The sequence below is a fragment of the Gavia stellata genome, chromosome 38, assembly GCF_030936135.1.
Source record: "Gavia stellata isolate bGavSte3 chromosome 38, bGavSte3.hap2, whole genome shotgun sequence".
Lineage (NCBI taxonomy): Eukaryota > Metazoa > Chordata > Aves > Gaviiformes > Gaviidae > Gavia > Gavia stellata.
The window spans coordinates 693360-704919 of NC_082631.1; the positions used below are offsets into that span (position 1 = coordinate 693360).

The 11560-nt window shown below is 58.4% G+C and overlaps 1 protein-coding gene across 1 annotated transcript; it reads right to left on the reverse strand.

Annotated features, from left to right (window-relative positions):
- Positions 1 to 439: 439 nt before the first annotated feature.
- On the reverse strand, positions 440 to 10512 carry LOC104255671 (putative adhesion G protein-coupled receptor E4P). Its single transcript, XM_059833059.1, has 14 exons — positions 10470 to 10512; positions 10201 to 10277; positions 8913 to 8969; positions 6468 to 6618; positions 6142 to 6255; positions 5879 to 6045; positions 4261 to 4431; positions 3960 to 4154; positions 2476 to 2711; positions 2222 to 2288; positions 1699 to 1790; positions 1422 to 1590; positions 1240 to 1335; positions 440 to 493 (listed from the first exon to the last, which is right to left on the reverse strand). Exons 1-14 carry the CDS (start codon positions 10510 to 10512, stop codon positions 440 to 442), a joined length of 1689 nt encoding a protein of 562 aa, XP_059689042.1.
- Between the last annotated feature and the right edge of the window lie 1048 nt (positions 10513 to 11560).

Consider the following 11560-nt stretch of genomic DNA (forward strand, 5'->3'; position numbering starts at 1 on the left):
GATCTGTAGGAAAAATGCTGGAAAATGGTTGTTTCACAGGAAAATGTAGGAAATCGTTCTATCCCAGGGGGAAGCAGCTGGATACGGATTGATTCTAGGGGAAAATGTTGGAAATTGGTCGTTTCTTGGGGAAATTTCTGGAAAATGGGTCAGATATGCGGGGAAAATGCTGTAAATGGGTTGTTCTGCACAAAAATGCTGGAAACAGGTCGGACCAGGGAGGAAAATACTAAAACCAGGTTGTTCCACAGGAAAAAAAATGCTGGAAATGGGTTAAATTGGCAGGAAAACTGGGAAAATGGGTCGGATGTGCCAGAAATACACTGGAAATGGGTTGGATGCGCCGGAAAACTGCTGGAAATGGGTCGGATGTGCCGGAAAACTGCTGGAAATGGGTCGGATGTGCCGGAAACGGGTCGGTCTTGTGGGGCACCCACTCTCAATTCTCCCACACGCAGCCCTCGGTGCTGTGGCTGTGAGGCCTCTCCCCTTCCTGGGGGGCGAAAAGGGGCCACGTCGGGGTGAAACGAGGACAAAATGGGGCAAAAATGGGGCAGAAATGGGGCAGAGGTTCTGGTGGTTTCTTGCCAGACCCCCCCAAGCACCCTGGGGGGACCCAGGGGTCCAGGCAGGCTCCCCCGTGCCACCCCTGGCCCCCACCTCTTTTTGGTGGCAACCAGAGGACCCAGATGTTTGGGTGCCCACCCAGCACCCCACAGGGACCCAGATGTTCGGGAGCCCAGCCAGCACCCCCCAGGGACCCAGATGTTTGGGAGCCCAGCCAGCACCCCCCAGGGACCCAGATGTTTGGGAGCCCAGCCAGCACCCCCCAGGGACCCAGATGTTTGGGTGCCCAGCCAGCACCCCCCAGGGACCCAGATGTTTGGGTGCCCACCCAGCACCCCCCAGGGACCCAGATGTTCGGGAGCCCACCCAGCACCCCACAGGGACCCAGGCGTCCGGGTGTCCACCCAGCACCCCACAGGGACCCAGATGTTCAGGTGCCCACCCAGCACTCCACAGGGACCCAGATGTTTGGGTGCCCACCCAGCACCCCACAGGGACCCAGATGTTTGGGTGCCCACCCAGCACCCCCCAGGGACCCAGATGTTCGGGAGCCCACCCAGCACCCCACAGGGACCCAGGCGTCCGGGTGTCCACCCAGCACCCCACAGGGACCCAGATGTTCAGGTGCCCACCCAGCACCCCCCAGGGACCCAGGCGTCCGGGTGCCCTTACCGTGACATAGGTGACGTGTATCTCGGTGGTGGGCATCTCGGAGTGCTGCGGTCGTCGCCCCAATGCCCGAAACCAGCGCCGATACTGCTCCGTCACCTGCGGATGGGACCCACGGCCACGTCCTGATTGTCCCTGTCCCCTCCCACGCATCACCGGACGCCTGGGTCCCCCCGCCACGGTACCTGCCGGTTGAGGACGCAGTGCACGAGGAAGATGAAGGCTCCCTGCAGGCTGTTGACGATGGTGAAGACGAAGGCCACCACTATATTGTCCCCCTGCGCCTGCAGCAAGCCCAGACACCACGTGCAGCCCAGGATACAGATCTGCGCCAGCGCCTTGAATGTCATCAGCCTGATGGAACACTCATTTTGCTCTTTTTTCACCCAAACCCCATCCCAGATGCTCTTCTTCCTCTCCTCAAAAAAACCCAACACTCTTCCCGCCGACGCAAAAACCCACCGGGTATTTTTTAGGGCCGTGACATCAGCGTTGAGGGAGGTGAGTTTGTCCCGCAGCATCCAGAGGGTGGTGAGAAAAAATAGCAAATTAACCTGGGCAGAGAGCGAAAAACCATCGTTTTGCAAGACAGGGTCTACAGGGCGTAAATTTGGGGTGGAAAAGGGTTAACGGTGCAAAACCGTGCACCGTGGCATGACCTTCACCGAGCACACCCAGCCCGTGGGATGTTTGCTTAACGCCGTCTTTAAATATACACGTGAATTTGCACTTTTTCTGTAAAATCTCTAAAATTACTCAATTTGGGGTCTACGGGGGAAGAGCTGTGGCCACGATCAGAAATTTGGGGTGGAAATGGGGCCAATGGTGCCAAAAAACATCATTAATGCACCGTTGTGTGAGCTCTGCCGAGTGCACCCAGCCCGTGGGGCGTTTGCTTAATACTATTCTTAAAGGTAAGTCTAAATTTGCTCTTTTTTCTCCCAATTTTTCTCCCTCCGCCTCCTTTCAGCGGCAAGACACCCACCAGGATGATGACACAGACGGGGCCGAGGAAACTCCAGATGAAACCTTCCTCCATGCTCAGCCAGCAGCTAAAAAAAGGGAGAAAAAGGGAAGAATACCCCAAAATCCCTTTGGTGATTTTGGTGGCATGAAAATACCCGCGTCCGGATGCCGTGGCATCGTTTTTGGGGCTGATTTAGGCAAAATGCGTCATGTTCTCCATTGATGATCCCACCCCGCTTGGTTGAGCCCAGCCTGGGTGCTGGTGGGACTCACTAGTCCTCAGTGCCGTAGCCGCTGGGGTGGACGGTGGCAGAGACGGCCACCACGATGGCCGGCGTGCCGTAGCCGACGGGGTAGATATATCTTTTCCTGAAGCGACTGGCGCTGGTGTAGTTGAGGACCCGCAGGTTCCTGATGGTGAGGAAGAGGTGCAAACCCTCCAGGAACATCCAGGCGAAGCAGGCGAGGAAGAGGTAGTGGAGGAAGCCCGCCGTGACGGCACACGCCAGCTGGATGGGGGACACCGAGGCCGTGCTGGGCTCCCCAGTGTCACCACAGCGTGGCCCGGGGAGGTGGTGGCATCTCCGGCACTTGGAGATGTTCCACACACCCCAATGTGGCCTCAAGAAACCTCAGGGAGGTGGAGATGCTTTGGGCTGGGGGCAGACCGGAGACATCCAAATGTCTCTTCCAAGCTGAGCTATCCCATAATTCAGTTGGCTCCACCCACCCAGAGGAAGAAAGGACCCAAGAGCCTTGAGGAACCCCAATTGGGTGGCCCTGCTTTGAGTTGGGGTTGGTCTGGAGACCTCCAAACATCCTGTTCATCCTTGGTTATCGTGTCATTCAGGTGCTTTCACTCACCCGGAGAGAGATGCGACCCAACAACTCTGAGGAACCTCAACTAGTTGGACCCACTTTGAGCGGAGATTGGTCTGGAGACCTCCAAACATCCCGTTCAACCTCATTTATTCTGCAATTCCGATGCTGACACCCATCCAGAGCAAGAAGGGAACCAACAACCTTGAAGAACCTCAACTAATTGGACCTGCTTTCAGTTGGGGTTGCACCAAACCTTCCAGCCTCGGTTGTCCCATAATCCAGGTGCTTCCGCCCACCCGGCATGAGATGGGACCCCCCGGCAGAAGGTCTTCCGGAGCTGTTAGGGTAGAGGCTACAGCCAAGAGTCACAACCCTGGGTCCTTTTCCCCATGAGCTCCCCAGGGAGCTCGAGGAGGTCCTGGGGAGGTTGAGGAGGCCTCAATGACCTCGTGGAGACCCAGAGAAGCAAAATGAGATGTTGAGGAGACCCTGGTGGCCCCAACATGTTGAAGGAGACCCCAAGGAGCCTGTGGAGACCCCGAGGAGCCCCTGAAGGTCCTGAGATGCTGAAGGAGACCCCGAGGAGCCTGTGGAGACCCCAAGGAGCCCCTGAAGGTCCCAAGATGCTGAAGGAGACCCTGAGGAGCCTGTGGAGACCCTGAGGGAGCTCAGGGAGACCCCAAGGAGCCTGTGGAGACCCTGAGGGAGCTCAAGGAGCCCCTGAGGAGCCCCTGAAGGTCCCAAGATGCTGAAGGAGACCTTGAGGAGCCTGTGGAGACCCCGAGGAGCTCAAGGATCCCCTGAGGAGCCCCTGAAGGTCCCAAGATGCTGAAGGAGACCCTGAGGAGCCTGTGGAGACCCCGAGGAGCTCAGGGAGACCCCAAGGAGCTCCTGAAGGTCCCAAGATGCTCAAGGAGGCCCAGAGGAGCCCATACCTTGTTGGCCGTGTGGGGCACGGCCACGAGGAAGAGGAGGTCGGCAGCAAAGAGGCAGATGCTGAGCTGCAGGTGGAGGGTGACGCTGACGCTCCAGAGCGAGCGGCACAGGAGGAAGGTGATGATGGCGAGGAAGAGGCAGACCAGCGACACCGACATCCCTACGTAGGTCACCACCATCAGCGCGAAGCTCTCCTGTGGGTCACGTCACGCTCATGACATCAGGCGCGTGGCCACACCGTTTGGGAAGGAAGAAAACACCCCCAAAACTGGTATTTTAAGGGTGCAAACGGGATCTTACCGTGATGGGGTGGATGGCCATGAGGATGGCGAAGGTGGAGAAGTGGGTGCAGGTGCAGATGGAGTGGAAGGCATCACCCCCTACACGGGTGCAACCCGAGGGTGTCCAGCGGCCTTTGGTGCCCACCTTCTGCCAGGACACGCAGCGCGGCTCCTTGCCCGCCTGGAGCGCCTGCTGAGCACGGCCCGCTCGAGGCATGTCCCGTAGCCCCGGGGAGGGGCCGCACCGCCCCTTCCCAGCGTCGGTTTGGGTGTGGAACGGGACGGGGATGTGCTGAGCTTGAATTTGCACCGGGATGGGGATGCACCGACCCCGAATTTGCACCATGATGGGGATGCACCAACCCCGAATTTGCACAGGATCTGGATTTGCACCGGGATGGGGATACACCGACTCCGAATTTGCACCATGATGGGGATGCACCAACCCCGAATTTGCACAGGATCCGGATTTGCACCGGGATGGGGATGCACCAAACCCAGATTTGCACGGGATGCAGATTTGCACCAGGATTGGGATGCACCGACCGCAAATTTGCACCATGATGGGGATACACCAACCGCAAATTTGCACCATGATGGGGATGCACTGATCCCAAATTTGCACAGGATCCAAATTTGTACCGGGATGGGGATGTACTGACCCCGAATTTACACAGGATTCAGATTTGCACCAAGATGGGGATGCTCCAAACACAAATTTACACTGGGATGGGATGCACCGACCCCTGAATTTGCACAGGATCCAGATTTGCACCTCGATAAGGATGCACCAAACCCAGGTTTGCACGGGATCTGGATTTGCACCGGGATGGGGATGCACCAACCCCGAATTTACACGTGATCCAGATTTGTACCAGGATGGAGATGCACCAAGACGGGGATGCACCGACTCCAAATTTGCACAGGATCCAAATTTGCATCAGGGTGGGGATGCACCAACCCCGAATTTGCATCAGGGTGTGGATGCATAGACCTGAATTTGCACAGGATCCCGATTTCTGCAGGGATTGGGATGCACCAAATCCAAATTTGCACCGGGATGGGGATGTACCAAGTCTGGATTTACACTGGATCCCGATTTGTATCAAGACAGGGATGCACCAAATCCAAATTTGCACCGGAATGGGGATGCACCAACCCCAAATTTGCCCAGGAGCCGAATTTGCACCGGAATGGGGATGCACCGACCCCAAATTTGCCCAGGAGCCGAATTTGCACCGGAATGGGGATGCACCGACCCCAAATTTGCCCAGGAGCCGAATTTGCACCGGAATGGGGATGCGCCGACCCCAAATTTGCCCAGGAGCCAAATTTGCACCGGAATGGGGATGCGCCGACCCCAAATTTGCCCAGGAGCCGAATTTGCACCGGAATGGGGATGCACCGACCCCAAATTTGCCCCGGGATGGGGATTCACCCCAAAATTCACCATCACCATCCTCCAAATTTGCACCGTGGTGATGCCCCTTGCCAACCCCACCGGAATTTGCACCAACGCCCTTGATGCAACGACCCCTTTTGCGCTTCCTCGTGCAAATCCCCACCCCGTGAACACCCCCTCGCCCCCAGTAGCACCCCCAAACCCCAGGGCAGCCCCCCCCCACCCCAGCACCCACCGTCAGGTGCTGCAGGGTCATGTTGAAGGCGATGTTGAAGGTGACGCCTGGTTTCCCCACGGTGCCGCTGACCACGCGGGAGTTGAGCTTTCCCCGGCGCAGCTCCGTGATGTTGCTCAGGAAATCCTCCGCGTCCTTGTAGACGATGAAGGCCACCGCGCGATTGCCTGTCCGGAGAATCGGGTCCAAAAAACACCCCCAAAATTACCAAATTTGGGGGGTTTTTTGGAGCTTTTTTTTTTCCAGCAACGTCGTGGCCGTACCTGCCTGGGTGTTGCTCACCACCTCACGGCAGCTGATGGTCAGGTTCTCCTCGCCCACCGCCAGCACCAACGGGGTCTGGGGGCAGTCGTCACGCACCACCTCCACCACGGCCTCTGATTTGGGGTGAAAAATGGCTTTTTTGGGGTCTTTTGCCTACCCTGGCTGCCACTGCGCTCTTGCAGAGCCCCGGGGACGGGATGCAGTGATGCCACTGAGCTGGTTCTTGGGGCGCTGCGATGTTTTTGGGGGTGTTGCAATGCTTTTGGGGGTGCTGTAAGGATGCTGCGGGGGGGGGCCTTGGGGGCACCCATGGGTGCTGGCGTACCCATGATGGAGGTGCTGAAGTTTTGGGGGCCGGAGCCGGGGCGATTGAGGGCCGCCTGCAACACGAGGGCTTCGGTGCTCAGCAGCAGGAGCTTGGTGGAGTTGGAGTTGAGATTCTCGATCGCCTCCTTCCGCAGGTTCTGCAGCACGGCCTGGCAGGGCGGGGTAGCACACGCATGTGTCAGGGCACACGCGTGTGTCAGGGGTGTGCGGGGATGCAGATGAGGAGGGCGAGGCGGGGAGGGATGCACGGGGGTAATGGGGGATGCATGCGGGGATGGACACATGTAGGGGTGTGCAGGGGTGCACATGGAATGGACACGTGTAGGGGTGCACACAGGATGGACACTTGTAGGGGTGCGCAGGAGTGCACGTGGAATGGACATGTGTAGGAGTGCATACAGGATGGACACGTGTAGGGGTGCACAGGTGTGCAGGGGTGCACATGGAATGGACACGTGTGGGGTGCACATGGTATGGACACGTGTAGGGGTGCACAGGTGTGCAGGGGTGCACATGGGATGGGCACGTGTAGGGGTGCACACAGGATGGACATGTGTAGGGGTGCACATGGAATGGACACGTGTAGGGGTGCACTCGGGATGGACACGTGTAGGGGTGCGCAGGGGTGCACATGGAATGGACACGTGTAGGGGTGCAGAGGTGTGCAGGGGTGCACATGGGATGGACACGTGTGGGGTCCACACGGGATGGACACATGTAGGGGTGCGCAGGGGTGCACATGGAATGGACACGTGTGGGGTGCACATGGTATGGACATGTGTAGGGGTGCACAGGTGTGCAGGGGTGCACATGGAATGGACACATGTAGGGGTGCACACGGGATGGACATGTGTAGGAGTGCACACAAGTACAGGGGTGCACACGGGATGGACATGTGTAGGGGTGTGCAGGGGGTGCACATGGGATGGACATGTGTAGGAGTGCACACAAGTACAGGGGTGCACACGGGATGGACATGTGTAGGGGTGTGCATGTGTGCAGGGGTGCACACGGGATGGAGACATGTAGGAGCGCACACGGGAATACACACAAGTAGTGGTGCACACTGAGGATGGAGACATGTAGGGGACGGACACAGGACATGCACATGTGTAGGGGATAGACACCAGGATGGACACATGTAGGGGATGGACACGAGTGCAGGGGTTGCATATGGGATGCACATGCGTAGGGGATGCACAGGAGGATGCACACGTGTAGGGGATGCACATGGGGCATGGACACGTGTAGGGGATGGACATAGAAATACACATGTGTAGGGGAAACATGTACAGGCCAGACACAGGCCATGCATATGTGTAGGGGATAGACACCGGGATGGACACATGTAGGGGATACAGGTGGAGGGGATGCACAGGAGGATGCGCATGGGATGCACGTGTGTAGGACACATGTAGGGGATGGACATGGGATGCACGTGTAGAACACATGTAGGGGATGGACATGGGGTACACATGTGTAGGACACATGTAGGGGATAGACATGGGATGCATGTGTAGGACACATGTAGGGGATGGACACGGAATGCATGTGTGTAGGGGATAGACACCGGAATGTATACATGTAGGGGATACACATGGAGGGGATGCACAGGAGGATGGACATGGGATGCACATGTGTAGGACACATGTAGGGGATGGACATGGGATGCACATGTGTAGGGGTTGGACATGGGATGCACACGTGTAGGACACATATAGGGGATGGACATGGGATGCACATGTGTAGGGGATAGACACCGGGATAGACACATGTAGGGGATACAGGTGGAGGGGATACACAGGAGGATGCACATGGGATGCACATGTGTAGGACACATGTAGGGGATGGACATGGGATGCACATGTGTAGGGGATAGACACCGGGATAGACACATGTAGGGGATACAGGTGGAGGGGATGCACAGGAGGATGCACATGGGATGCACATGTGTAGGACACATGTAGGGGATGGACATGGGATGCACATGTGTAGGGGTTGGACATGGGATGCACACGTGTAGGACACATGTAGGAGATGGACATGGGATGCACATGTGTAGGGGATAGACACCGGGAAGGACACATGTAGGGGATACAGGTGGAGGGGATGCACAGGAGGATGCACATGGGATGCACGTGTGTAGGACACATGTAGGAGATGGACATGGGATGCACATGTGTAGGGGTTGGACATGGGATGCACACGTGTAGGACACATGTAGGGGATGGACATGGGATGCACATGTGTAGGGCTTGGACACGGGGTTGCACACGTGTAGGGACTGGCCATGGGGTTGCACATGGGAATGCACACATGTACGGGGATGGACACGGGACGCACGCATGTAGGGGACGCACGCGTGCAGGGGACACACACGGGGACCCACGGCCACGCAGACACGCCCAGCCCCGGCCACACGCGTGTGCCCGCCCCGCCTCACCTGCAGGTTTCTCTCCGTGGGCCGGGCGCAGGCGGCCTTCAGCAGCTGCTGGGTGCCCTGCAGCGGGGGGCAGCGGGTGGCCCCCGGCGGGCTCTGGGGTGCAGGGGTGTCGGGCGTCCGTCTGTCTGTCTGTCCTTCCCTCCAGCCCACCAGCCTCCCTCCCTCCCTCTGTCCATCTGTCCCTCCCTCCCTCCCTCATCCGTCTGTCCCTCCCTCCCTCTGTCCTTCCATCCCTCCAACCATCCATCCTTCCCTCCATCTGTCCCTCCATCCCTCGCTCTGTCCATCTGTCTGTCCGTCCCTCCCTCCCTCCATCCCTCCATCTCTTGCTCTGACCATCTCTCTGTCCCTCCATCCCTCTGTCCATCTGTCTGTCCCTCCCTCCATCTGTCTGTCCCTCCCTCCCTCCATCTCTTGCTCTGACCATCTCTCTGTCCCTCCATCCCTCTGTCCATCTGTCTGTCCCTCCGTCCATCTGTCCTTCCATCCCTCCAACCATCCCTCCTTCCCTTGCTCTGACCATCTCTCTCTCCCTCCCTCCCTCTATCCATCTGTCTGTCCCTCCATCCATTCCTCCACCCCTCCCTCCATCCGTCTGTCCCTCCCTCCCTCCCTCTGTCCCTTCCTCCATCCATCCATCCATTCGTCCGTCTGTCCCTCCCTCCCTCTGTCCTTCCATCCCTCCAACCATCCCTCCTTCCCTCCATCTGTCCCTCCATCCCTGCTCCGACCATCTCTCTGTTCCTCCCTCCCTCTGTCCATCTGTCTGTCTCTCCCTCCCTCCTTCCCTCCGTCTGTCCCTCCCTCTGTCCATCTGTCCCTCCCTCCCTCTGTCCTTCCATCCCTTCAACCATCCCTCCTTCTCTCCATCTCTGCTCCAACCATCTCTCTGTCCCTCCCTCCCTCTGTCCTTCCATCCCTCCAACCATCCCTCCTTCTCTCCATCTCTGCTCCAACCATCTCTCTGTCCCTCCCTCCCTCTGTCCTTCCATCCCTCCAACCATCCCTCCTTCCCTCCATCTGTCCCTCCATCCCTGCTCTGACCATCTCTCTGTTCCTCCCTCCCTCTGTCCATCTGTCTGTCCCTCCCTCCCTCCCTCTGTCCCTCTCTCTGTCCATCTGTCCCTCCCTCCCTCTGTCCTTCCATCCCTCCAACCATCCCTCCAACCATCCCTCCTTCCCTCCATCTGTCCCTCCATCCCTGCTCCGACCATCTCTCTGTCCCTCCCTCCCTCCATCTGTCCGTCCGTCTGTCCCCACCCCTGTGGGTGCCCCCCCAAACCCCCACCTTGGGGTCCCCACACGCCCTCTTGACCTCCTCCAGGACGGGGATGTTACACGTGGACTCAGTTCCGGGGCCAAACGCTGCGGATTTGGGGCAGTTTGGGGCCTCTCGGGGAGGGGGGGGGACCCCATCCTGCCCCACCTGGGGGGGGGCTCAGCACCCCCAGAATGGGGGAAAAAGGGGGGTAAAGGGTTAAAAAGGGGGATAAAGGCTTAAAGAGGGGGATAAAAAGGGAGGGGGGAATGGTAAAAGTGGGGTGTTCGCCCCCTTACCTTGGCAGGAGATGGTGGAGGAGTTTTGGGGCACGGGGACCATACCGGGGGGGCACCCACAGATCCAGGGTCCCTCCTGGGTCCCCTTCTGGGCCCCCCCCCTCCACTGACCCAGGCAGCAGCTGTTGATGGAGCAGAAGTGGGGACCACAGGACGCTGCGGGGGACATGGCAGAGGAGGGGGGTCCCCAAGGTGGGGGGACAGGACCCAGGTCTGAGCCTGACCCCCCCGATCTCCTGCTGTGACCCCCCCAAATTTCCCCCGGCCCCCCCCCAACCCGTCACAGCCCCCCCAAACTCCCCCCCAGACCCCCAACTCACCTCTCTGGTCACCCTCAGTGGGGAGGAGGTGGCTCAGGAGGTGGCACAGCACTGGGGGGGGGGACACAGGGGGACATCAGCACCCCAGAACCCCCCTCGAGGAGTGACACCCCCCCCCCGAACAACTCCCCCATAGGGCTCAAACCCCACTTTGGGGGGTCAAACCCCACTTTTGGGGGTTAAACCCTTCTTTTTTTTTGGGTCAAACCCCATTATCAGTGCTCAAAAGCCCCTTTTGGGGGTCAAACCTTCATTTTGGGGGCTCAGTCCCCCCCTTTTGGGGTTCATTCTTCCCCCCATCAGGGCTCAACCCACCCCTTTTGGGGTTAAACACCCCCTTTTTGGGCTCCACACCCCCATCAGGGCTCAAAACCTTCTTTTAGGGGCTCAAACTCCTCTTTTCGGGGTCAACCCCCACCTTTTGGGGCTCATTCTTCCCCCATTGGCGCTTAACCCCCCCTTTTTGGGGCTAAACACCCCCTTTTTGGGGTCAAAACCTTCTTTGGGGGGTCAAATCCCCCCTTTTTGGGTCAAACCCCACCTTTTGGGATCAACCCCCTCCTTTTGGGGCTCATTCTTCCCCCATCAGGGATTAAACCCCCCTTTTTTGGGGCTAAACACCCCCTTTTTGGGGTCAAAACCTTCTTTGGGGGGTCAAATCCCCCCTTTTTGGGTCAAACCCCACCTTTTGGGATCAACCCCCTCATTTTGGGGCTCATTCTTCCCCCATCAGGACTTAACCCCCTTTTTTGGGGCTAAACACCCCCTTTT